Source organism: Anguilla anguilla, chromosome 11 (genome assembly GCF_013347855.1).
Source record: "Anguilla anguilla isolate fAngAng1 chromosome 11, fAngAng1.pri, whole genome shotgun sequence".
Lineage (NCBI taxonomy): Eukaryota > Metazoa > Chordata > Actinopteri > Anguilliformes > Anguillidae > Anguilla > Anguilla anguilla.
The window spans coordinates 4,059,102-4,083,962 of NC_049211.1; the positions used below are offsets into that span (position 1 = coordinate 4,059,102).

General features: G+C 43.1%; 2 protein-coding genes across 2 annotated transcripts in view; one reads left to right on the forward strand and one right to left on the reverse strand.

Moving 5' to 3' along the window:
* Positions 1–494: 494 nt before the first annotated feature.
* Positions 495–4,750, reverse strand: abt1 (activator of basal transcription 1). The gene is made up of 4 exons (XM_035382785.1): positions 4,613–4,750; positions 3,506–3,840; positions 2,433–2,608; positions 495–2,016 (listed from the first exon to the last, which is right to left on the reverse strand). The coding sequence occupies exons 2-4, from the start codon at positions 3,837–3,839 to the stop codon at positions 1,636–1,638; spliced, it is 891 nt and encodes a 296-aa protein (XP_035238676.1). The 5' UTR covers position 3,840; positions 4,613–4,750; the 3' UTR covers positions 495–1,635.
* A 6,993-nt stretch (positions 4,751–11,743) lies between these two features.
* The window catches only part of grm6a (glutamate receptor, metabotropic 6a), a 64,970-nt gene continuing 51,852 nt past the window's right edge, over positions 11,744–24,861 (forward strand). Inside the window, exon 1 of the mRNA XM_035381087.1 lies at positions 11,744–12,073. The gene's annotated coding sequence lies outside the window, so the exon portion shown is untranslated. The remainder of the gene's footprint in view (positions 12,074–24,861) is intronic.

Here is a 24,861-nt window from a genome sequence, read left to right on the forward strand (position 1 = left end):
TGCAGAAAACTTAACCAATCAGAAACCAGAAAGCGCCGAGTGTGCAGTATGAGTACCAAAAACTTAACCAATCAGAAACCAGAAAGCCCTGAATGTGCAGTCTGAGTACAGAAAACTTAACCAATCAGAAACCAGAAAGCCCTGAGTGTGCAATGAGTACAGAAAACTAAACCAATCAGAAACCAGAAAGCCCTGAGTGTGCAATGAGTACAGAAAACTTAACCAATCAGAAACCAGAAAGCCCTGAGTGTGCAGTATGAGTACCAAAAACTTAACCAATCAGAAACAAGAAAGCCCTGAATGTGCAGTCTGAGTACAGAAAACTTAACCAATCAGAAACCAGAAAGCCCTGAATGTACAGTCTGAGTACAGAAAACTTAACCAATCAGAAACCAGAAAGCCCTGAGTGTGCAATGAGTGCAGAAAACTAAACCAATCAGAAACCAGAAAGCCCTGAGTGTGCAATAAGTACAGAAAACTAAACCAATCAGAATCCAGAAAGCCATGAGAGAGCTTTTTTAATGTGAGTTACATGCAGATTTACCTTCATTACTGTGTCCCAAATAAATCCAGTATATTTTTACTGGATTTTAGGCATCCTGTACAAAGTGAGTTACAAAGAACCATCAGCTGGATTAGTATACATTTTTACATAATACTGCACTACATACATCCCATAAAACAGTAGAGAGAATTTCAATTTTCACTTCTCCTGGATAAGTGTCTGGGATTCCTTGAACCAAAAAGAGTGCCAATGTACATTTAATTTCCCTTTGTGATTGCTTTTTTATGGGGCTTTAATAAATGCTTAAATATTTGAAACATTAAACATTAAAAAGTAATAAATGTTACAATTTGTGTAATTACCTTTGTGTCTTGTTTTTGTTCAGCATTTTCCATTACAGTAAATCACACAGAGAACGTAAAATCAGATTCAAAAAGTTAAGCTGCATTAAGGAATGTTTACTGTTTCAACACAGAAGCATCAAGTATGAAAACCATGTTGATTACCATCTATATGGATAGGACCTTGACAGTAATTATCCAATTGTCCTCATGATCAGACTTAATTTACTCTTGTATGAAAGTGAACCCAAGTGATGTCTCATTCAAAAATAAAATTTAAAAGTCAGTTATGAACACTGCCTAACCACATTTTGTATTCATCGCTTAGCAGATTAAGTAAGGCGCGATTTCGATAGCACAGTACGCAGTGTTTAATCAAGAGACCACAAGTGTTAGCCAAACTCAACGCAAGCTATGATGACAAATGTTCATATACTGTCTGTATTTCAACTGGAGAAAAGAATACATGAACACCAATTAATTTTAAATATTTTATGAGGTGAAAACAGTTAGCAGTAAAATAGCGGTCTTGAACAGGCAGGGCAAGAGAACGCTAACCCCACAGAGGTAAGCGGTAAAATGGCGGTCTTGAACAGACAGGGCAAGAGAACCCTAACCCCACACATGTAAGCGGTGACGTCAAAAATAAACACATCGAAGAAAAGGTGTCTTGTGGGCAGGTGGAGGTACAGGCCGTTGTCCAGGCTGTGTAGTGGTGACACACAAAATAAACACGGTGGGAGAACGTGTCCAGTTCGTTTACTGGTGCTCTGGTCTGAGCACACAGACTCAGTCCCTGGGCGCCGTGCTGTTGAAGATCTTGGCCAGCAGGGACACGTTGGACTGAGCCTTCTCCTGGATGAGCCGGGCCTTGTCCTGGGCCTTCTCCAGGCCCTTCCGGGAGACGGCATGCCGACGGAGGCGTCCCTGGCGCATCTCGTCCTCGGTGCGCCGCTGCGTGAAGTCCCAGCTCTTCTCCTCCGCCGCCTCGCCCTTCCTCTGCCTCGTCTTCCTCAGCTTGTCCAGGTTGCGGCTCTTCTCCACGTTGGCCAGGTAGAAGTTGGTCTCGCGCTTGGCCTGCGAGATCTCGGTGCGCATGCGCTGTTGCCGCACCGTCTGCTCGTAGGCCAGCCGCTCGCTCAGGTGGCACCAGTGGAACCTGTGCAGGTACTGGAGAGAGAGAGAGAGAGAGAGAGAGGGAGGGGGAGAGAGGGAGAGAGAGCGGGAAACATGCGGTCAGCAAGCAGTCTCAAAAAAATAAATACATTTTTAAAAGTCTTTATTAATAAAAATGGCTGCTTTTATTTATTGTATCCCTTTCGTTGTAACTTGTACCTTATTCTTTTATCTCTTCTGGAAAGGACTTACCAGGTTTTAACTGGTTCAGTTCAAAAAAATAAAAACCCAGTGTTTCTTTTTACTGAAAGCAAGATAATGCTAAAATCAAAACAGATTTTTTAAATTTGTTGTTTAATTATTTAATTAATCTCCTCGTGCATATTCACTGCTTTACTGTCTGTGCAGAGTCTCCACTGAAAGAGTTTCCATGGAAACTCACACGTTAAAGACGAAGAAAGCGGCCTGACCTTGATGCACCAGAGGTCGTCGCTGAAGTGGTTCCTCTTGCGGGCGCCCATGGGCGTGTTGTGCAGGCTGGCGGCCACCTTCTTGGCCACGCGCTTGTCCCTGAACTCCACCCAGCCCTCCGTGAAGCTGCGAGCCTTACTGCCCGTCTTCTTCTTCTTCCTCCTGATGGAGTGGTCTGAGAGAGAGAGAGAGAGAGGGGGAGGGTGGGAGTGAGAGAGAGGGAGGGAGCGAGGGAGAGAGTGCGAACACAAGAGAGAGAGAGAGAGAGGGAGGGTGGGAGTGAGAGAGAGAGAGAGAGAGGGAGGGTGGGAGTTAGAGAGAGAGAGAGAGAGAGGGAGGGTGGGAGTGAGAGAGGGAGAGAGAGAGGGAGGGAGTGAGAGAGAGAGAGAGAGAGAGAGGGAGGGTGGGAGAGAGAGAGAGAGAGAGAGAGAGAGAGGGAGGGAGGAAGAGAGAGAGCGAGAGAGATAGAGAGAGCCATTAAAGTGTGCATTTGTGTGGTTTAAAATACCAACCGCCGATCGAAAGCAATTTCACTGAATGTGTAAATTAGGACCAACGCAGTCTCTGAAAGAAAAGACCGAATGCAACTGCACTGAAAAATAGACCTGGCAGGCTCACGGCTGACACCAGAGTTGCTTTTGCTACGACTCTCCTGATCTTAAATACTGTTCCACATATTAACGGCGTAACGAGCAAAACGACAGAGTTCAAATCCCGGCCTAAGGCCGTTCTGTGTGGCATTCTCCTGCTCTTGTGTCCGAGTGGGTTTCCTGCTCCTGGTCCTCCGGTTTCCTTCCGCAATCCAGACGCCCATACAGGCCTCTAAATTGTCAGTCTAAACTGTCCTTGACGCATGAATGTGGGAGTGAATGGTGTGTGTGCCTTGTGGTGATTTGGTAACCTGAGCAGGGTGTATTCCTGCCTTGTCCCCATTGCATCCTGGGATAGGCTCCAGCCCCCACCCCCAGGACCCTGACCAGGTGAGTGAGCGGTTTAGAAAATGGATGGATGGCTGGATGGAAGGGAGGAAGGATGGATGGAAGGATGGATGGATGGATATTTTAAACCTTACCCTCAGGCTGCAGAAATATCCGCCCTATTTCTCCATAGCAACTGAGCATGTTCCGCATGTGTTTGGGCCTCAGCCTGGGTGGGATGTGCCCCAGATAGACTATCCCAGGCGCAGTCTTCTTTTTTGAGGACTTCTCCTTATCTTCATCTTTATCCTCATCTTCTCCTTGCGTTCCGTCGTTTTCTTCCTCCTCAGTCTCCACATCGCCTTCGCTCCCCGCCTCCCGGCTGTCCTCGAGCTCTTCAGTCGCACTTTCCTCCATCTCACCAGAGGTGTCCGTCACCGTGGCCCCTCCCACCTCCAGCGCGGTAGCCTCCTCTTCTGTGTCCGACATTCTGTAACGGTCCAGCACAGAAGGGGATTAATAACGTGACACCCGGACAACTTACAGAAGAAATCTGAGAAAATGAACATCCCTTCCTGGCCATGAAATTTGTTATTATTATCTGACCCATTCCTTTCCACGTGCGTCCCGTGTGTGTACTCGTGCGCATTTCTGCAACCAGCTCTATTAGTTCAGCACATCTCTTCTTATGATATAAAAGCCGCGGCGTTTGCATTTGCAGGCCACCTATTCAGCTTGCGGACACATCGGAGTCTGAAGAGGGGTAACTTAGCAGAGAGTCGCTGGTGTAACTAACATCACACACGGACGACCCCATCCCAGCAATGCTAGGGTAGTAACTACTACATACTGCATTGTCACAGACCAGATTCGACGAGGAGCCCCATCCATACGCTAACGTTAAAACGGCAATCCATTCACAGATCAGCCACCAGCAGCCCCAGCTGCGCAAATTATAATAACACAGGGAAACATAATAAAATGAGGCCATTATCGCAGATTAGATTGACTACTTTATTTTAAAAATGAAACTTATTAGTTGAAGTAAAAATCACAAGTTCAACAAATCCACAGAAATTGCACTGTATCGAATATGAGTGTCCCTTAAAACAGGCAAGCCGGAAATAATGCACACGATAGACCGGCGTTACTCCAACACGCGCAGCTCAATATGACTAAGGTACTGATAATTCACTGGATAAATTCTATTTTTCGATTGTATCAACTAACCCGCGAATTCAGTTTAGTTGGAATTGTCTTACCTCGCTGAAAGGCAATACTTCGTTCTGCAATACTCTTTCTAATGCATATTTTAGAAAGTATTAAAACGTGTGTTTACGAAAAGTCGCTTCAGCCATGATTGCACACGTGCACAGTGTCTGCTTCTTCTACTTCCTCATTGAGGCGGATTGTAAGCCCAAACTGGTTCATTACTGCCACCTACTGTGTTGGAGTGTCAAGACTAAAATTACACTAAACCCAGTTTATCCTTGTTGGCAAATTTCGTTGACCAGCTGCTGATAGGGTTCAAGTTTCCATGCATGAAACCAGAGAGATCTCGTTTGTAATTTTACATCGCAAGTACTGTTATTATCTTGTATATTTTCATTTAGCACCATACGGCCCTGAGCATTCAATGGATTAATAAAAAGAACGCGGCCTAATCCAAGGCAGTCAAAAGATGACATGGCAATAGGCTAGACATTCTCCAGGAAAGTAGTTTTGGGTGTTCTATTTCACTCATGGAAGACTAGACAAGAGAAGCACGTGTCCGTATAGGGAATCTATTCGGGTCAAAAGCGTGCGTGAAGAATTAACGACGCAAAAACTATACCGATGTTGACAAGTAACACTGTGTAGTGTATGAGCCAAAACAATTATAATATTTTAAAATCAAATTTGCGGTTGAAATGCATCGTATCGTTAAAATGGATGCTCAATATCTCGCCATGCCTCGCACCCATATGTATGACAGGCTAGCTCCACCCCTGCTAATTATCTGTATAGTGTCCTAAGTATACATGGTATATGCTGTCCACGTTTCCAGGGTCACAGCGATCTGATTTATTCAGTGAGTCCACAAGTATTACCATTGCACAACACAGGGTGGAGACATTACACTGAGATATATAGCTTTCTCCCATTTCTCAAACATCAGCATGGAAGTAGAGCCTTGTAGACAATAGCATTAGTAATATTACAGGATGATGTTTTTTTTGTTGTTTTTTTTAAATATCGGAATAATTTTAGTTTCATGACAAGCGACAACGTTATCCTGGAGGGATATTCAACTGGGAATACTCGTGTATTTTCAACGGCTTTTTTTTGAATGACCACCTGAGGGCAAGTAAGGGCAAAAAAAGGAAGCAGATCCAGTGACAGGAAGTGAGGTCGATCCCACCCCTGAAACCCCGCCCCTTTCTGCAGGAGGCTGCACGGGTGCTTTTAAAAAAAAAAAAAAATGCAGGGCCATGTGCCCATGGCATGTGTGCTGCTGCATTATTGAAGGGGCTCTGGTGTGCTAAGTGCTCTGCATCCCCGTCAGTGGCTCCCCCCCTCCATTTAAATATAAACCTGAGCGCTACTAAGCCTGGGGAGTCCGCTGGGGAGGGGGGAGAGCTGCGGCGTGTTTCATACTGAATATGCGTGCTATGTGTGTGTGTGAGGGAGTGTGTGTGCTATGTGTGTGTGTGAGAGGGAGGGAGAGAGTGAGTGTGTGTGTGTGTGTGTGTGTGTGTGTGAGAGGGAGAGAGTGAGTGTGTGTGTGTGTGAGAGGGAGAGAGTGAGTGTGTGTGTGTGTGTGAGAGAGAGGGAGAGAGTGAGTGTGTGTGTGAGAAAGAAAGAGAGAGAGAGAGGAGTTGGATGCATTAAGATGGACAGAAGAGAGATACACATTTGTTATTTTCTACTTTCACCAACTTGCAAGTTTAAACTCAAGTTTTGAAATTATTGGTGATTTTAGTGCATGAAAACCAAGTTAGAATCCAGGCATATTCATATAATTTCAATATTAGTTTCAATGTTAATTAGATACTGTATTTTATATTCTATTTATGCATGTAGGAACATTATAGGTTAAGTATAGGTATCATAATTATTGAGAAAACCGTCAAGACACGATAACATGATTATTGTGTTTAGAAAAAAAAGATAAGGGCCCATAAAAAATATACCGTACCTCATATCTTAAAAGCCCTGTAGAGTACATGTGTGTGTGTGTGTTCGCTGTGCTGGCTGATTGACAGCTCAAGACATGTATTTGACAGCACACTATCCACCACATCTGTAACCATGCAGAACCGCTACAGATTATAAGGGGGGGGGAGGGGGGGGGCACCACAAATCTGTTCTGACAAGCTGAGAAGGAAATCAGAGGAAAAGTGAGAGAGAGAGAGAAAGAAAGAGAGAGATAGATAGATAGATAGAGAGAGAGAGAGAGAGAGAGAGAGAGAGGAACAAGGGAGTGGGCAGCGCCACAGGAACAAAGATCTTTCTATTTTTTTATGGTTCAAATTAATATGTGTCACCATCAACAGCATCTTCTGCACATCATATGTACTGTCGTGCATTTGAGAAATGCACAATTTATCTGTTATAAGTGTTGACCTCAGATGGTTCTCGATATGAACTTGACAGCCCAGCTCTCTTGCTTACTCAAACAAGGCTTACTCAGCTTCACTGAATCATTCTACAGTGGCATAACACGGCCAGGTTAATGGCTTCACAATGTTCAAGGGGCATATAAGATGTGTGACTACTTCATTTTTACCGAAATCAAGCTTGTATGGTACTGCTTTTCCATCTCTTCTTTAATGTGGTGTCGTGCCACTTTGCACTTACTCTGATCTATGAGTCAACGAATGCAAGTATGAATCTAATGCATTTATATTGTGCAAATGTGAAAGACTTGTGATATTATGGCACAATGTTCATGTCAAACTATAAAAGGTTAGTTGAATGAAACAGCTGGATTGTTATATGAAATACTGAATATTTCTCAGCCTAGTTTTCCATTCTAAAGCAGAATGCAGGTCAAGCACAAAGCGCAAACACAGGTCTTGGCTCTGCAAAAGATAAAAAGCGTAGCAAAAACGACAGAAGAAAGAGAAGAGGAGAATAAAAAGACAAATAAAACGAGGGGGGAAAACAACAGGACAGCACGGCACCTTCCAAGAATAAAGACAGTAGAGATGGGCCTCGGGACGATGAAGCGATGCGAGCGTGTGAGCGTTTTTGTTTTCTCCTGCTTCTCCTGCTTCCTCTACCCACCTAAAGCCAGCGAAACGTGAAATGGAGCGGAGAGGTTTTGACCGCGACCGTGTTCACATCAGCGATCCTTTCCGTGAACAGCGGGGGGCGGGCGCGCGGGCGCGCGGGGGGTGGGCGGACATAACCGCCGCTCCCGCGAAAGCCGAAGCCATCTGCCTGAAATCCCGGTGACAACACCAGTTAGAGTCATACACACCCTCGGTCCTCCTTAGCGAAAGCATTTCAGAAGCAATTAGGTGTGCCTGAGGAGCCTTCATTTCAGGGGTGACAAAAGTTGCTAATATCAACAATCGGAGGCAGAGACAGCCGCTCTCTCTCTCTCCCGCTCGCACGGAGCTTCACAGGGAGAGCACACGGTTACCCGGGAGGATTCTGGCACTAATTATTTATTTACTCGTTTAAAATATTGATTCACATAAAAAGGGATGTGCAAATGAGCAGTAGGCGGTACTGTTCTCCCCGAGACAGATGTGTAATTCTGTTCTGTGAAGTATTTTATCTCTGTATTTGCGCATGGCAACAGAAATATATGAGATTTTTTTTTGGTCTTTGGCAAAAACTGCCGAGCTCCCAAACAGTCTTAACTGCCTAAACAGAAGTCTATACTGACTAAAGCTTTCAATCTAGAGGATCTCTGACATCTCAGTAGTACTGTCTGTTTTTTTCTTCTGCTGCAAGGCAATAGTCAATTACTTTTCACACCATTCTCAGTATTTTCTTTTGCTGATATTCTTTTTCCCTCAGGTGAAAAATGTTAATATAAAATATGATATGAGAAGGTTATATGTAGTTTACCTTAACTCATATATTAAATAAATATATGTGCACTAAATTTTCCACTCCAACCCATCATAACGTTTGAGTGCAACTGCAGCTCAATCGTTTGCTTATTTCAGGTACATCTGCAACCACTAATTCAATGTGATTATGATGATGACAAGAAAGTAGTATCAAATTAGACAATGGCCATGTCATTTTCACCATGTGGGCGGAAGGTCTAGACAAACAATTTTAAAAAGACAAAATATCACAAGATACAAAATAATGAAAACCCAGGTCTTGTGATATGGTCATGTGACCATCTTCTCACACGCTGCTGTTCTATATTGACTGCCGCAGGGCACCTGTAGCATATCATCCCAAGGTACCCCAAAAAAAGGAAGTAATGATAATTGTAGCATCGATACCGATTTAGCCCATCAAATAGATTTAAAAGATTAAACATTGATTGTAGATTTCTGCCCTGCAGGCAGTTGAACTTCCAAATTTTGAATGTAGCTGAGTGCGCACACTCTGCGTAGAGCCAGGGGGCGCCATAGCAGACGGTTACTAGGCCCAGCAGTGAGTCTGCACGCCTGTGCATTCCATGGTCGGGGCTGGCGGGGTACCTGCCGGGTCCTCATCCACCAGAGACTTGTAAAATGAGAGAGAGACAAACCCGCAGCCTCACAATGGGCCTCGTTCACAAAACGTGCGTATGATCATATTTGATCGTAACCCGCGTGTAAGAACGTTTCCAAGAACATTTCGGCATTCATAATTTTTTTTCTCTTCTTATCTGTATTTGTTCACGGCTGATTCCTTATGCAAATCACACGAACGAGACTGTGCATAGAATTTACGGACGGCCAGCATTCATCATCTCACACACCTGGGATGTGCACAAAAACAGCAGTCTGTGCACGTGTCATGAATCACATATTGTTTTTTGTTTTTTTTCTAGGAACATTTTTACAAGTACAAATGTAAGAATTATTTAAGAAAGGTTTTGTGAATGAGGCCCGTTGTGCTGGGGCCTTCCCGCGGGAGGGTGACCATGACTCGGGTCCACTCATGGATGGGACCCAGCCGTGGATCAAACTGCCCAAGACAGGGAGACAGGGGGGAGAGAGCAGGCACCAAAAATGGGGTAAGGAGCAGCAGGATGGACGGAGGTGTAACCCCTTCGACCTGCCACCCAACAGAAGCCAGATAAGAATAAAGCTGCAGAGCGAAAAATAAAAAAATAGCAAGACAGAACTACGCGCATTTAATCACCCTCTACCTATGATGAGTTCTTCATCTGACTGCCATGCAGGAGTTCCCCCCCTTATACCTTCAGTATAGATAGCTTACGGGCCAGGCCACCATAGAGTAGGGAAGCTATGCTAAACATTGCCTCTGTTCACGTGTTTCGATGGGACTTTCAGAGGTTGCAGGTATCTAGACGATAGCGGCCATTTTATTTGATAAGGAATAGAACTAAAGTGCTAAGACACCATCTGTCTGTCTGCATCTGTTCTAATGGAACAACAATATTATAGTTCAGGTTGGACACTGATCTGATTTGGAGCAGGAAGTGTGCCAACTGAGAGGAAACGAACTGACAAACAAAAGGTTTGGTTGTATGTGAGCAATACCTTTTGGGGGTGTTCTTGGTCTTTAGTCCTTATAGAATGCTGAGTAGCCTATTTTCACAGAATGCTTCCCTCTCTGTTCTGTATTTCTGGAACACAACATAAACTAGCTTCCCATTGGTAGGCCACTTTATGTATTTATTTATGTAAATGTGTACGTATTATGCTAAACATGCCACAGCAAATCATCAAGCAATGGAGCAGCTCCCAACAGCGAGACTATTTACGGACTATTTTATAGTTTGACCGAGACTACGACAAAAGGTTAAAGGGAAGCTGAGAGAGGTTTACTGCACCTTGAGTAGCTAGCAGTGCTAACGTTAGCGGTGGGAAAAACAAGACCAGGTCAAAACCTAGTATATGGCTGGACCGGCCGACCAATGGAGTAACTTCATAACTCGGCCGACCAATGGTGTAACTTCATAACTCGGCCGACCAATGGGGTAACTTCATCACTCACTCAGTCACAGACATTCGCGTTTGTAGGGCTGGCCCCGCTGTTGCGGTCCAGCCAAAAATAAAAGTGCAGGAACTAGGGTGAACAGATGAGGAGGGGAATAAAATACAGACAACCACGTATTTTGGGGGGGGGGGGGGGCGATTGTGTGGAGGTGGGGGTGGGGGTGGAGGTGGAGAATGTACTTAGGGCTTACAATAAGTAGCCGGGCAAAACATGGAGGTCTGCTCCGGCTCACTTCCTGCATTGAATGCTAGCATAAAACGGAACCGGAGACGGTTTTATGACACCGAGGGCTATGTGTTGATGTCAAAAATCCTGGAGCATCTCCTCCGTTCATGAAAAATTAATAGTTTTTCGACGGCAAACTTTTTTTTTTTTTTTTTTTGCTTTAAAAACACAAAAGCCGTGCTTACTTATGCATGGTTTCACTGAGGATAAGGGCAGGAAACTCAGCTCTGGCAATGACTCCCCTCTCCCTGAAATCACACAATTCTTGTGCTCCCTTCCACTTATTTATTTTTAATGCACAAATTATTGTTAATTTTTTCGTTCCTCCATTAACACTTTTATCTCTATCACTGGGCAGATGTAATAACAGCCCAATGGACAGAGAAGAATGAAAGCGTATGTTTGCAGTTAATATAATTTGCTCAAAAGTATAAAAATTCATAGTAAAAATGTCCAAACAAAATGCATATTAAAGTATATTTTATTTTGGCATGGCACTGTGGGACAAAAATCCCGGTAGAGACCGTAAAATATCCATTGGTGATCCAGCTCTAACAAAGTACATTTGAGTCCAGTAGGGACCATAGGCACTCTGAGAGTTGATTCATTACTGAGCATTTTTATTGTGTATTGTGTTTATGTGCACCCATGATTACAGAGTACTTTACATACCATTAAAAGCAAGCCCCGGTCCATTGTATACTATATCATACATGTGCAGGTAGTTCAGCCAGCAAAAGGAATCCAAATGGCAAGTGCAAAAAAAGAAAGAAAAAGAGAATGGACGGTCTCTGTCAGCCAAGAATGATAATATTTGGCATGTATTTCATATTTATATATTAACCTACAAAATGGCATCGTCACACCACTCATTCACATGCTCATAAACACACGCATCGCACACTTTTAATCCAAATCTGCACCCATTAGTGCAGCAGAGTGAGAGCGAGAGAGAGAGAGAGAGAGGAGGAGGAGGAGGAGGAGGGGGGAGTACGGAAAACCAGGCTTTTAAGAGATTTGACAGTGATTTGTAGCATCACAGTAGTGAGGAATGTTGTGCTTTTTTATTTGAATTTGACACGATTCCGTCATGAAGCCTTGAAAGCCAAAATACTTTTTTCACTGTTTAAAACTAGAACTAAATTAAAAGATGAGTTAAAATGCTATTTGTAAGATTTAAATGCATTTTTTATGTGTCACTGATTGGGACGTGGAATACTTGAGATGGAAGTGGCTTTCGTAAATCCTGCAGTTTTCACTTGCACTTCGTAGTGGGCATAATTTTCACAAGCATTTAATTTGCATTTCGGGATGTTTGATTGTTCTCCAGGAAACCGTGACTTTGAGAAACGACGAGATGGCACATTCAGGTAGGCTAAGTACTGAAACTATCTTTTTTTTCTCGCACCCTCATCAAGAGCATGGGCTACGAGTTTCTCCACTTCTATTTAAATTCACTGAATTATTCGCACAGCCGAATAATTGAGTTAGAATGCTTTCAATCAATATTTTAAATAACTGGGAATGATAATGCAAAAGCAGGAAATAAAAAAAACAATAATTATGAGTTACATCATTTGCTATGTATGAAACAACTCCGCTGTCTGTTGTATCCGCATAGAAACCCGTCCAGCCAACCGGTACGAATGTTCGGTAAGACATTCAATTGCCTAAACAGTTCACTCATACAGATGTTCTGTTCAGCTGTGAGGATATTTAACGTGGCCGAAGAGTTGTTATTTTTCACACTTGCACAATGACAAGGAAAGAAATCGCGTGAATTCAAGAACTGTCGGTCTATTTTCAATTAGAGGTTGCAACTCACAGTAGCCTACTTGCGCAGAATAGTGGCGGATTGCCAAGTCTGAAACTTGACTGAAAGTTTGGTGAATGCTTACCATAAATAGGTCAAGCTAAATTATGACTGCGACTACTAGAGGATATATTTTGAATTAAACAGACCAATACCAATGAAACGACTACCAGAAACAAACGTGTATTTGCAGATTTTTCAGATGTAATTATGTTCATAATGTTATGATTCTTTTCTTAAAATGCTTGAAAATGTTCCTCACCTGTTGTACAGTAGGCTATGCCAAATAGCCTATGGTCACTGGTGTCCGCTAAGTCAAACGAGAAAGCCCACGCAGTAACGGACGCTGTAACTAATCGTACATTCTTATATCATAAGCAGCCTACCTCGAAAATTACTGAAGACCCATCAGCGAGTAGTTACAGCATATAGCTTCAGTACGGAAAAAAATCACCACACATCACACACTTAATTTACGGTCACACTTCACAGTGGACTGCATTAAACAGTAGTTTTTCTTATTTGTTGTATGTCTGAGGGCTATACAAATGCCGGAAATCGTATTCTGAGTATATATGAATAAGAGTAAGAATAAGCAGCCTACCGTATAGGTCGCAGCATAGCCTACATCCACAGCCACAGCGGAGTGAAGACTGATTTTGGCCGCATGCCAAAATAGTACGTCTTTTCATGATGTGAACTTGCAGGAACACAGCGTTTAGCGTATCAGTAATTCATTAACGTTCACGCTTTATATAAGGTACATTTTTAAATGACCTACATGCCCACTGCCTTTGAATAATACAGCGTGTAGGCTACTTGGCGCGGTGCACATCATTGTAATAAAGCAGTATGAAACGCTGCAATGTTATCTACAGTAGTGATGCAGACAAGGATGCCGGTATGATGCTAGGCTATGTCCCTGGAAAACAGTATCATATTCCATAACGGTGAAGTAAAAGGCAAGGCATGAATTGCGTTAGTAGACTATATAACACCATCTCAATGGAGTTGAAATAATGAAAAGTCTGAGATCACAGGCAAAGAACCACCTTTTACTCCTCTTAGATTTGAAGTTCATTGTTTAGTGCTGTACTTAGTCTCACAGCGTAACTTTGTCCAGTTCTTGAATGGCTAAAAGGAAACGCACTGTCAAACCGCTAGAAAGCATACGTCCAATAAAGTAGGTCAACAATTGCATTGCTTGTTTTAAAAATATATATATTCCCTGCTTGAATATGTATTTTTTCCCCCTATTAAGTCTGTATAAGCATAATGTGATAGCATTTTGGTTGATGTATGTATTTGTTACTGGTGCAGAAAGTCAATGTAATTTCTGTGACCACGAGCTGGATATTACAGAAAATGCGCCCGGGTTTAGGGAATTCTGTTCGGTCCCTGCAGTTGTTTTCACGCTGGTGAATGCTTTAGAATTCCTTGGATGCAGTTGGATTTGCCAACACATTCCCTCTCAGTGGCAAAAGGATTCCAGAGAGCATTCGTTTACATCTCATTCCATATGTGAGGTTGATGGTTCCTTCACTGACTGGTGTTCAGAACTATTAAGAGAAAGTAAGTACTAGCCTATTAAGTCAGTACTTTAGCTTAATACACTGTTCTGGTATGTGCCTTAGAACAGCTATTTAGCTACAAAAGGGAGAGGGACAGATTGAACATTTATTCAATAATTATCCCAAACCTGTTTTTAAAATTTCTGATTAGCATGCATTCCATTTGAAATAACAGAGCTCCCATTAGCAGCTGAATCCTCAGTACTTTATGTATCCCATGAACCTCTGCCTTTTATTATTCAGATTAAATTTTTTGCTATTTCAGTCATAATGGGGAGGGGGGGGGGGGGGATCTGATCTCTTTGTTGTCATTTAAATTATTTAATGTGAAGCGCACAGATAACATTGTTTAAACAGTTTCAGATTCGGCACTTTTAGATAAAGTGTAATTAGGTGCTCATGGGTGATGCTTATTAAAACTGTAAAAAGAATTCACATTGCTTTAAAAGTACCCAACTGCCACTTGTTCCCTATTTGCTATCAATGCTTGAAATTTCGTCCAGTATTTGATTTTAAAAAAAAGAAAAGAAAAGTGCATTTAAGCTCCCTATACAGCTGAAAAGATATAGATTTTCTTTTACTTGTACAGCTTTACAAGTCTGTCTTTCGCCTGCTTGACCTGACCTGGGCACTTGTGCATGTCTATTGATCTGCGGTGTTAATTATGCATGTATTTAGTTTCATTATACTGACAGGATAACCTGCAGGGCAGTGGACATATCGACCACATAATTCCACTTCTGATGAAATGTTTCTCCTGAACTGAAATATGGATTGGGTGACTTCCAGCAGAACCACGCTGGGAGAGAGAGAAAGAGAGAGAGAGAGAGAGAGAGAGAGAGAGAGTGTCCTGTTATAACTCGGAAAAGACGTCGCTTCAGGACATTCTCTTGTGGTGCTTTATGGGTCTACACAGCCCTTTGGCACTTTCTACAGCGTGTTTCTGTAAACCCTGTGGAGAGGAGGAAGAGAGAAAAAAATTCATCAGCTCACAGCATTGTTGCATTTTACTAAAAGAAGCTGGGTTTAAAAAAAATTTTTTTTTTCAGTTCAGCTCTCAAACCACCCCAGGCTGTGGATAAGGAGTGTATCAGCGATGGAGGGCTGTGACGATGAGCTGGGTTGCTCCATCGTCTGGTTCTAGAACATTCATTGCTGCTGTCCGTTCAGCACTCCAGTTGCCTTAGCCAATCAGAAGCGTCGTAGGCCGTGGGAGAGCACCAGCCTCACTTACTGTACAGCCTTCACCACAGCTTTGCTTCTCATTGCTAATCACTGGCTGCTGCTGCTGGCTGTTCCTCACTGGCTGCCGGTGCTGGCTCTTCCTCACTGGCTGCCGGTGCTGGCTCTTCCTCACTGGCTGCTGCTGCTGGCTCTTCCTCACTGGCTGCTGCTGCTGGCTGTTCCTCACTGGCTGCCGCTGCTGGCTCTTCCTCACTGGCTGCCACTGCTGGTTCTTCCTCATTGCTGCCGCACTCGTGGGGCTAACCTAGTCGTTTGTGTCTGTGTGTTTCAGCGGGAAAACCTAAGTAGGGATCAGCCAGCTGAAACACACAGAAGCAGGGGTGGTCGAATCAGATGTATAGGGGGCATGAAACTACAACCTGATTGGCTCAGATTACTAGTAATTTCTATTGGCTCTCCATTGATTAGATTGGTTGGCGGGATTTCCAGCTGTTGGGACCACTTTTGCAGTTCACCGCTTTTTTTTACTAGCTTATTGCTACAGGTCCCATAGGCTTGTTCTTTTGATTGACAATTTTTATTTGTTTTTAATACAATGGTCAGAATACAGGGGAAGGCTGTGGAGTAGAAGAAAAGGTTTTTGGACGCTATTGTCTTGAAAAGGGCATAACCAGAGATAGTATATAGTTCGTAATAATTGTCAGTCAACTAACACTCAGTTGTTGCCATAGTCCTGGAATATCCCATTAATGCCCAGTTTAGCTCAGACCTGCTGACCGAGAGGACGATGACATATGGATGATGTCATTGCCTTGCTCTTCACCTATTGGACAGCTATTCCTATTCTGTGGACCAGGGCATTGTCATCTTGAGACATTCTGAGAACGGGGTGCTTTTATCTGTAGTCTACACGGCACTGAAATCCAAACTGAGAGAAAAATGAATAATCTTGGTAAAACTGGATTAAACAAAACTTTAAGAACTCTACTAAAACATCCCACCTGTAATACATCCGTTGTCTGCAAAGGTTCCATATCAATAAAGCATTTGTTTCATGAGTGTTCAATGCCGAGAGAATGGTTTCCAGGAATCCATAAAGAACTAGTGTTCTAGAAAACACTCAAAACACCAAATATCCCCTGAATTCGACAGCAAGGCAAAACACAGTTTACCTCTTGCCAGCTCTAAACGACACCGCAGAAACAACCGTAAAAAAACACAAAGCAAATTGCAAATCTCTTAATGTAAGACGCTCGTCGTTTATCGTCGGACGCGTTTGGCATTCTCCGGGCTATTACGCTCATCCCGCTGGATTACATCACGGGTCCATGTGACCTTCCAGCCGGCGGTTTAAGGGCCATAAGAGATCGTCATTTCCCCCGTCAGGGCCGTGAGTTAATGGTACATTAGAGCCCCCCCCCCCGTCCACTGCAGCTGCGTTCCAGCTGTTTTCGCTCGGTCAAATCTTCTTAGGGAGCCCGATCGAAAGGGTTGTGACGTGCGGCCCGTGAGGTGGACCGGATTTTCGATGAGCAAAATGGAGTTAACTGAAAGCTGCGGTACGGGCCTTCTAGTTTCCAGTCGGCTTCAGTGTCAGTTTGACTGTTCAGAGACTGGGCAGCGTGGGATCACCAGCCTTGTTGTGCTCTTAAGTAGGCACGCATGGGAACATGGACAAAATTTTTAATTTGCTTTTTAAGGACAGGAACAGGAAGTGTCTGTGGCAGGAACGCAGGAGGACCTCCAGGAGACTCCTTCTGTGCCAGAGTACCCTCGCTCTCTGCCTGCATAACATTCACTTCCAGTGGTCGAGACCCACTCACTGTAGCAATGCGGTTTTTATTAATAATTTAATTCAATAATATTTTATGTGGGAGATTTATGCAGTTGCTGTTAATGCATGATTACTATGATAATTAGGTGTCAGTAGGGACACCACCAGGGATTTGGGGCTCCCATGAAAATGTGTTGTGTTGGGCCCCACCACCTCACGTGTTCTAATATTTTTTTGAGGGCCCCTTTCAGTCAGGGCCCTTGAAATCATCCTAACCCCCACCCCCCCCCCCCCCACCACCCGCCACTGGGTGTCAGTGTTGGAAAGGGTTAATTCTGTGGCTTGGAGATGGTGATTGCGGTGATCACGAACCATATGGTGGCGGTGGGGGGGGGGTGATCAGGTTGGGGGGGGGGCGGTGTGCATCTTGCATTTAGGATGGCCGTACTTTTCCTACATTTCATATTTTTATGTAATCATAATCCACATTAGTATAGTGCTAAAATCTACAGCCTTTGTTAGACTGGTTCGCTAGTTTTTGATGCATGACGTGAGAATCATTTGGAAAAGGTTCAAAGGAATGACTAATCCCTTGAACGCGTATGGCTTACAGTGCATGACAAATACACAGGCCCTGCTGGGAGAGCAGTGCAGTGGCGTAACCTTCTTTTGGGCATTGAATTACTCATGTATGTATCACAGTGTGATATAACATGGCAACTAATCCCACTCATCAATGCTATTTTAAACATCACTACTTGTCTGTGTGCATTACAATTTGCAATATTGCAATTTGAGTTATTGACAGTTTTGTATGTAAACAGAGTCGTACGCGTTAGTTTGGGGGGAATCAGGGCGACGTGTCTTCCCCAATATTTGCATATAAACACTAGTATGCTTGTGAGACCTGACGTTGGACTATGCAAGACAAGGTGGTCCCCCTCAACACTGAAATGAGACCTATGCCTGTACACAGAGTCATATATACATGTATATATATATATATGTATATATATATATATATATATATATATATATATATATATATATATATATAAAATGCACTTCAATGAAAATCTATTATTGCCGTCCTGTGTTTGATTGTCATAGCACGAAGACTATAATAATTTGATGCTTTGAAATGAGAGGGTGGGAGAGCTCTGAAGCAGCGAACTCTCCCTGACCCCCATTCGAAGAGTAATTTCTTATGCAGATCATGCGGCATGCACTGACAGCTATGCGCATTATTAAATATCATGAATTACGTTGGTATCAAACACTAATTCTATCATCTGACATTTTTTTAAATTACCTTTCTTTCTTCGAATGGTCAGTGCAGGCCTTAGCGTTTAAGGAGGCCCAAAGCAGGACTTGATTTGGGAGCCCCCCCCCCCCAAAACCTATCCACCCCCCTAAATTATACATAAATATCAGGATAATATTTCTACACTGTCCTGTCAGACAAACGTGGCAGATTAATGGAGTCTGACAGTGACGGGGTAGATGGACTCCCAAGGTGGGGGTGCCAAAACAACGCCCCGGTCCCTGGTGCAACACCCCCACTACCCAGAGTCCGCCATCGAGCCCTGACTGTGGCGGGAATGTCATCTGTGGCGGGAAGCCCGGTGGGGCGGCGACGGCATAGTTGGCGGTAATCTAACTGCCAGGGAGGGCGGGGTTCTCGCTGGCTCATCACACTAGCCGGAGCTAGCCGCCGGCGCAAACTCCACACTGCACAGCCGATTAGGGCCACAACCCCATCCCTGCGCCCGGTGTCCTGGCTAAATTCCCTTTCCTGGCTCTCTCAAATTGCCACCTAATCATCCCCTGATTTTTAACTGGCTAAAAAAAATGCTCTGTCCCTCTCCACCTCCAGCTAATGTGTGCGGTGAGCATTCTGGCACAAAATGGTTGCCGCGCATCACCCTAGGTGGGTGCTACACATGTGTAGGTGAGTCTCCCACTTGCCTATCACTGTAAAGCACTTTGAGCGTTCGGAAAAGTGCTATATAAATCTAATGATTCATTCATTCATTCATTCCCACAATTTGAGTTTAACCGGCGAGTGTGATTTATGTTGGAGCACTTTGAGGCCACAGCAGTGTTCTCGTTTAGGCCCCCCCCCCCCCCCCCCCCCCCCCCCCCCTTAGGGCTGACCATGCATTTAGTTGATCTGGTTGGGTCTCGTCCCCCCCCACGTGGCGACACTTTGCTTGGTGCCCTGCTCCTGCGCGAAGAGGAACAGGTGTCTCAGTTCTGCGCAATGCGTACAGCATGCTCGTCTCAGCTCTAACTACAGACGGGAAATGTTGCATTTCTTCAACTGGCATACAAAAAAAAAAAAAAAAAAAAAAAAAAAAGAAGAAGCTAAATATTGATGACACTGAGCTACAAATAAGCAATTATGAAATGAATTAGGGCCCGGTAATTAATTTCTGAAATTTTCATCCGGCCTGGGAGGTTCACCGCGGGAAGAGATTTACTGTCTCCTCGTTAACGTCTGAGAGGAACACGCTTTTCTGTCTCTAATTCTCCCGAATTTTTTTCCTCCCATCAAAATGCTGTTATTGCATGCAGGACATTAAGGCTAAGAAAGGGCAAGGACAGTCTCCCCGTTTCTCAGCGTATATAAGATGTTTTAAAGAAAACGGATAATACGTTAGTCCTATTTCACCTCGAGCCAGCCTGCCCTTTTTACAATAGAACAGGAGAATATCAGAAAACAGATGTATTATTTCTCCCCAGGCAGATGTGTATGTAAATAATACACATGAGAAATGAAGTCAATAAGCATGACTTCAAAGATCAAATAAAGCATGGATGTTGTGGGGGGGGGGCGATCAGGGGGGGTGAACTAAAATTGACGGCTCAGCCAAGTTACAGTCAGATGTAGGGCTCATGCTACAGCACGACCTGGACGTCCTCTCCCTCTTCAGTTCAGTCAGAGTAAGCGTTCGTATTTAACACCACACTCTGGCGGGGTTCGATTGGCGGGGGAACTTGTGATTGTGGACTGTTCATATTTTTAACAGTGAACAAATTGATTGTCAAAAAGATTCATCAAAAACATTGCATTGGGCCCACCCATGCTCACCCTCACTCAACCATGCCCACCCTGGCTCACCCATACTGACCCATGCCCACTCATGCCCACCCTGGCTCACCCATGCCCACTCTAGCCCACCCTGACACACCCATGCCCACCCATGCCCACCCTGACTCAACCATGCCCACCCATGCCCACCCTGACTCACCCATGCCCACCCATGCCCACCCTGACACACCCATGCCCACATATGCCCACCCTGGCCCACCCATGCCCACCCTGACTCACCCATGCCCACCCATGCCCATCCATGCCCACCCTGGCCCACCCATGCCTATGCCAGTGATGTAAACATGGCTTTAAACATCACTAAGAAAATAAATTCAGTGAACATGTTGCTTTCCTCTTTGCTCTCTGCATACAAGGCACATCTGTCAAGTTAGATTTAGAAGAGTGACATTAAGTATGCAAAATCTGACAGTATAATCAGGGCTCACTGCTGCAATTACAAAATGATGTATACAATGACATAAAAAGTATGAAATATTTAAAATGTACTCTGAAAATTCTAGGTATATCAGCAATACTTTGATAATTGTATGAATGAGCTTGTGTCAAATTAGCTCTTACAAAATGTTCCATTTTACGACTAGGAAATAATGTAGCGATGAATAGTTTGAGATTGAATACAAGCGGGTTGTGTTCATGAAAAGCACTTTCAGTACTGGAAAAAAAAAATCACTGTTGTGGACTGTGAACAACTAGAAAATGTTACTGTGAATTTTGTAGGTACACAAGTCAGTAACTGATTTTGAGCACCATCATCCAGCGTTATATTGGCTTTTGCACCATGAAGTGTTCTTAGTGCAAAAGATGATTTTTCACATCTAAACCGACAAATCAGGTGCAGAATTTATTTTCAGTCAAACTTCGGGGAATACTGTTCAGAATGTAATATCGTGGCCATCCTGGCTGTACAAGGACAAAATAAGTAAAACATGAATAAAAGATACAACTGTGAAAATGTTTAAATATCAATCTTGTCAACATCCAAACCAGAAGCGTCCAGTAAGTACAGTACTAGTGTTAACACACCGTGGGCATTGTATGCAAGCAGACATTTTAGCTGTCTCCAATGTACAGTTGCAATGAAGTGAACAAATCACACATATTGATAAAAATCCAATGAAAAACCTAAAACACAAATACATATTTTAAGAAGCACTGTGTTTTATTGATGCTGTGGGTGTAACTTTACAGAGTTGAAACAATATTTAGATTCAGTGCAACACTGACCCGTCTTTTGACATATCCTATCCCCCTACAGTAAAATGTCCCATGTTAATTCAACACTATCTGCCCCAATGAGGACTGACTGTTACCTGTTAGAGTTGAATTAACACTGTTAGAGTTGAATTGACACTGTTAGTGTTGAACACTGGACATTCAACAGTGTATCACTGAACCCTTGATCATTGGCTGGGTTGAAATTTTATTTTTGTGTCTTTCCTTTGTCTTTCATGTATATAATTTCCCTGATGGGATAATAAAGCTGAATTTGAACTTGAATTTGAATGTTTCCCTGAAAAAAGGTAAATCAATTCTCAGCTAATGCCAGCAAACGGTATGCTGTTCCTACTGAAATATTACAGTTGAGAATGCTACAGCTCTTGAGGCTGATTTTCGTTCAGGTAACAAAACAGAAACAAGTGTGGGATGGAATAGATCTACCCTACCATCTCACCTCCACTGTCTGCCTTCAGGGAGTAACCAACAGATGAGAGAACGGACAATCAAGTCAAAGGTTTTCGCAGAAAGAAGAGATGTGATACACTTAATAACCGAATAGAGAAAAGAACCCCGATTGTCTTTTTTCAAGTTTCAACCGTTTAAAATTTCCAACGGTCTTTTCTTTTTCTTGTTTCTTACTTTGGCTTTCTGTCTTCGTTTCTGGCTGTCATGTCAATTAAGCCAGTTGATAATGACAATGAAATATTGTAAAAGAAACGCTTTTCTGAATTTCTGATCCTCCAGTTTTGGACTCATTTCAGGTCTGTGAAAGAGGAATAAGCAGTTCCGTGGACAGATACCGTTTAATTTACATTCCAGCTTTTTATTTCCTCGGATTAGCAGAGGTAAAAAGCTCCAGGGTCCATTAGTACAAGCCGTGTGCTGACAGGTTATGTTTGCGTGGAACATTTTGTTCTGGTACTTTTCTCTTTTACATCATATTATTGTGGCGTGTTTGACTGCTCTCAGTGTACTCTATTAGAAAAAAACCTATTTATTATTATTATTATTATTAGCAATGATCTTGACTGTATTTTCCCTAAGTCTGGACTACGGCCGGTTATGCGTCACCCTGGTGAGAGACGCAGTTAATGTGGTGAAAACTGGTGATGACTCTGGGGCCCCAGGTTGCATGGGGCCCAAAATGTCTGGGACTTCACAGCACACCCACCCATGCACTGGAGCTGTACCTTCACAGGACACCCACCCATGCACTAGAGCTGTGCCTTCACAGGACACCCACCCATGCACTAGAGCTGTGCCTTCACAGGACACCCACCCATGCACTAGAGCTGTGCCTTCACAGCACACCCACCCATGCACTAGAGCTGTGCCTTCACAGCACACCCACCCATGCACTGGAGCTGGGCCTTCACAGCATGCTCACCCATGCACTAGAGCTGTGCCTTCATAGGACCCCATTCATGCAGTAAAGTTGTGCCTTCACAGGACACCCACCCATGCACTAGAGCTGTGCCTTCACAGGACACCCACCCATGCACTAGAGCTGTGCCTTCACAGGACCCCCCCATTCATGCACTAGATCATGCGCACCCCCCCCCTCCACATCATATATTTTAAGAGAACCACAAAGTAGTTTGAATAAAATAATTGACAGAATTCAAATTTCCTTTTCATAATGCCCGTGATCGTTGTCGTACACTTCAAACATTGGCAATAAGCACTTGAACAATTTTTTATTTCGTGAATACATTTATTTTAGAGTGCCTGCCATTGCATTTAGACATTTTATACAACAGATTTTATACATTTATACAGACATTTATACAGAGCACACCATCCATTTGCACAGCTGGAAATTTTGACTAAAGCATTTCAGGTTAAGTACCTTGCTAGACGGGGACAACAGCAATACCCGAGCTATGAGATCAAACCCACAACCTTAGCGTTTTAAGCCCACTTCCCTAAGCATGGGAGCACTCTGTCGCCCAAAGAACGAAGCATTGCTACTAATACTACCGCTTCAGAATGCATGCTCTGCTGTGAACAAACCTGAGAATATCACACACGGACGGCAAATCTTTGCCATGTCGTAGGAGGAAGTGGGATAAGCTTTTCGAGCGGCGCGGTTTAGCGATGATATGCTCAGTGTGAGAGTGCAGCCAATGTGTGGAGTGAATGTCAGTTGTGATAACAAACACCGTCTAATACCTTCCCGTGGCAACGCTCGAGAGAAATGCCTCGGCTTTCAGAACAGCTTCCTGCTGCTTCCTGCTTTGCTGTTCGCTTGATAACGAGCAACTGAGGTCTCAGATACATATCGTTCGTCTAAAAAAACAACAACAACAAATTTTTATCAAATCATTCAATGGAATTTCTGGAGTCTGGAAAGAAATTAGATTGAATTGCTGTTTATAAAAATGTTATGTTGAGAAATAAGAAAAACTATGAGAATTCCATGAGAAAGGAGATCAAAGCTTTATATTATTTTGGTTCATTTGAATCATTAAAGATTACACCAGGACTCACAGATATGTTCTTGTTATGATGATTATGATGCTCATTATTATGGTGATTATGATAATGATGATGGTTATTATTGTAATTATTATAATTTATTAATAATAAGACTTAATGGAAACATTTTGTAGGCCACATTTCATTTGATTACTATATCTGTGAATTAATATTTTCATACGTGGCAAATAGCAATATTATTGGTATTAGTCATGCAATAATTCTATAAAGTTATGCTATACATGCTTTATTGCAGTCACACAACATACAAGCACAGTACATCTAAGCTAGAACCCTTTAGTCTTTACAATTCATGTGTGACAGAGATTTTCTGTTCTCTGATCTTTCTAAACATTTAATTATTTAAAGTTGAGTGTGTTTTTAATGTTTTTTTAAAGAAACCATATGGTTTTCTGCAAATTACATTAATGCCAGTAAATTAAGTATTCGTTATTTGCCTGACTGAAGTGATAGTCTTGAATGTGTGTTGTTCATGAGGAGCACTGAGTGCTGCTTTGTTTTGTTCAATACTGATAACTTGTTGCCCTATCAGCTTTCTAGTTCCCGATATCCTTGAAAATATTTTTGTCCAGATCAATACGAGTGCTTTCTATCTTCAAATAATCAAAACTATTGATTTTGAAAATGCTGGGTTTTTTTAAAGAAATGTAAATATAGAGTAGGATTTCGCGATTGCATGGAATGGAGGATATTTTGGGTGCCATTATACATTTACAGAGCCAAACAATGGATATTTATTTTTTATCCTTTATAAATTCAGACAGATCACTATAAGTCCATGGTAAGCTAGACTAAAGCCAGCGTCCTCCAAATTGTCGGCTGCTGTGAACCTGTAGTCAACAGACGAGGCTCACAGTACTCAAGAATAGTGCTTCACGGCTGCTTTTGATGGTATTGTTTGGTTTTAGGTGAACAGAACGGAGTCTTTGGCCACGGAAAAACTTTCTGAACAATGCCAGTGAACTTTTTGAACAACTGAC

Bases quoted from the DNA above. Each gene is read 5' to 3' on its own strand.
- abt1 (XM_035382785.1), bottom strand. From the start codon at position 3,839: ATGTCGGACACAGAAGAGGAGGCTACCGCGCTGGAGGTGGGAGGGGCC. The intron at 2,609-3,505 runs GTAAGGTTTAAA...TCTCTCTCTCAG, and splicing joins GATATTTCTGCAGCCTGAGG to ACCACTCCATCAGGAGGAAG. The intron at 2,017-2,432 runs GTCAGGCCGCTT...CTCTCTCTCCAG, and splicing joins ACGACCTCTGGTGCATCAAG to TACCTGCACAGGTTCCACTG.